Consider the following 2,237-nt stretch of genomic DNA (forward strand, 5'->3'; position numbering starts at 1 on the left):
ATTCTCCTGTTGGCCCATTATGAGCTGATAACACACCCTCAAGTGATATGTCATGACACTCTGGGCTCATGGGAAGTGAGTTGAATATTCTGGCCATTACTCACACTGGAAGAGAGGTGTCAGAGGTCTGCTATAAGATGCCCTGGATGGAGCTGTGTGAAGGGGGTGGAGTCAGTTATCTGACTCTTTCAATTGTGTGGGTAAATTCCAGATTGAGTTACTGGGGTATAGCAACAAAAGGCTTTTATTTTTTATACAATAAAGTGAACCTGTGCACTCCACACTTTGGCCTAATCTCTGCGCCATTTTCTCTTTCCTTCGACTTGTCTCAACATATGGATCTTATTCTCTCAACCTATGCTGTATATCTAGATATTAGTTAGTTAGAGGTTATAATTTGTAACTCCATTTATGCTTAAATATTATCTCCTTGGCAATTGACCCAACCCAAGTTCCCCCCCCCATCCCTACAAGACACAAATAAGGACATGTCTGTATTGTGCACCTATTCTATTCCAGTGAAATGTTACTGTTAAGAAATATTATTGTACAAGAAAACAATTGTACTAGTTGTATTGTGGAGAATGCAGTTTGAACAGAATAATCTTTGTTTAGTAAGACATAGAAAGCAATAGAAGAAATGTGCTGCAGTTAAGTGCCATTGCCAGTTACTAACTTGTATTCTTTTATTTCAGTGCCTTGTTACTTTCATGGCCCCATCTTCAGATGACAAGGTCCATTCTTCTTCATGGTCACTTACTCCAGTGCTTTCCCCAGAAGAAGAAGAAGAACTTAAGGAGTATGAGTCAGGAAACATCAGCCCACCACTGTGCCTGTATTTTGCTGCTCGAATTATAGACAAAAGGCAAATTTCTCGGTTGTCCCAGGTGCTTTCTTTGGAATACCCTCTTCCAGATGGCATGAAACACCTGAAGAGAGTTCGGGCTCAGCTGCCTCATCTTGAGATCCTGCTTTGTCCTGCCACAGTAGAGGGGAAGATTAACTTTTCGAAAGATGGCACTGCCAACCGTGCTGAAAACAATGAGGCTTGCCGCTCAGAAATTAATGTAAAGGCTGGTGACACAACTCAGGTGCCTTCACTTACAGAAATTTTCAAAGATGGCCCCATCGAATTAAGTGGTTTGGGGGAACCGTTTGTGGTTTCAGTCCCATTGCGTGCAGCAAGGAATCGTAAGGAGCAGCAAGTCTGGGCAGGTATTTGGCCTAGCACTTACCATGCAAAGCCTAAGACAGTGAACCTGGAAGAAGCCTGTCATGGAGGAGGAGTGCCTGATGAGGAAAAGTTAAGAATTGGTGGTCACATGCGCAGGGCTGTGGAAGCTGCACAGTGGAACCAGGCTAGAGGAGGGAAAGGTATTGGCGCTGTTGTGGTAGACCAGGAAAGTGGGAACGTTTTGGCAGTAGGGACTGATCAAACTGGAGAAAAGGGAGGGCCGCTGCTTCATGCTTGCATGGTGGCAATAGACATGGTGGCCCGCCAACAAGGAGGAGGTGCGTATGAATGTCTTGTTGGACTGGAAATTGAGCAACAAATCAAAAAGTACAATGTAACCACAAAGGCTGGGGAGCAAATGGGGGATGAGAGGGAGAACAGGAAGCGTACAAAAGAAAACACTGGACATTGTAATGGAGAGTTGCCATACTTATGTACTGGGTATGAAATATACGTGACACATGAACCTTGTATCATGTGTTCCATGGCGCTTCTCCATTCTCGTGTGTCCTGCGTGTACTATGGATGTCGCTCCCCTGGAGGTGCACTGGGAGCTTTCTACAGACTTCACTGCAGCCCTGGCCTTAACCACAAGTTCCTTGTTTTCCGAGGGGTGATGGAAAATGAGTGCCAAGCTCTGGTTTCTGGGGCAGAAATATGAACTTTATCTTCTCGAACCAATCACCATAACTGAAGGCAGCTTTGTGGGGGAGCTAATTTTTTTAAATTGTTCCAGAGCTGTTTGGTGGAAACAAAGAGTGAGGTGAAGGTAGTGTGTATATGACACCTACATGTCCCCATATTGTCATGGCCACTTCTGTAACTGGGCAGAGAATTCCCATAGATTGCTGGAATAGAGGTAAATCAACTTACTCATCCTTCACCTCCTACTAAACCCAGCTTTGAGTGCACTTGCCCTAACCTTTTACAACTTTTAGTAACCTTGTTTTAAAATTGTTTTATTTGTATTACCTTTCAGATCTTTCATTGTGTCTTGTATTTT

General features: G+C 43.9%; 1 protein-coding gene across 1 annotated transcript; it reads left to right on the plus strand.

The window, feature by feature from the left end:
• The first annotated feature begins 699 nt into the window (after positions 1-699).
• ADAT3 (adenosine deaminase, tRNA specific 3) lies at positions 700-1,908 on the plus strand. The gene has a single exon (XM_018572231.1). The coding sequence runs from the start codon at positions 711-713 to the stop codon at positions 1,893-1,895; it is 1,185 nt and encodes a 394-aa protein (XP_018427733.1). The 5' UTR covers positions 700-710; the 3' UTR covers positions 1,896-1,908.
• The last annotated feature ends 329 nt before the right edge of the window (positions 1,909-2,237 follow it).

Source organism: Nanorana parkeri, unplaced genomic scaffold (assembly GCF_000935625.1).
Source record: "Nanorana parkeri isolate BGI_ZX_2015 unplaced genomic scaffold, ASM93562v1 scaffold1972, whole genome shotgun sequence".
Taxonomy (NCBI): domain Eukaryota; kingdom Metazoa; phylum Chordata; class Amphibia; order Anura; family Dicroglossidae; genus Nanorana; species Nanorana parkeri.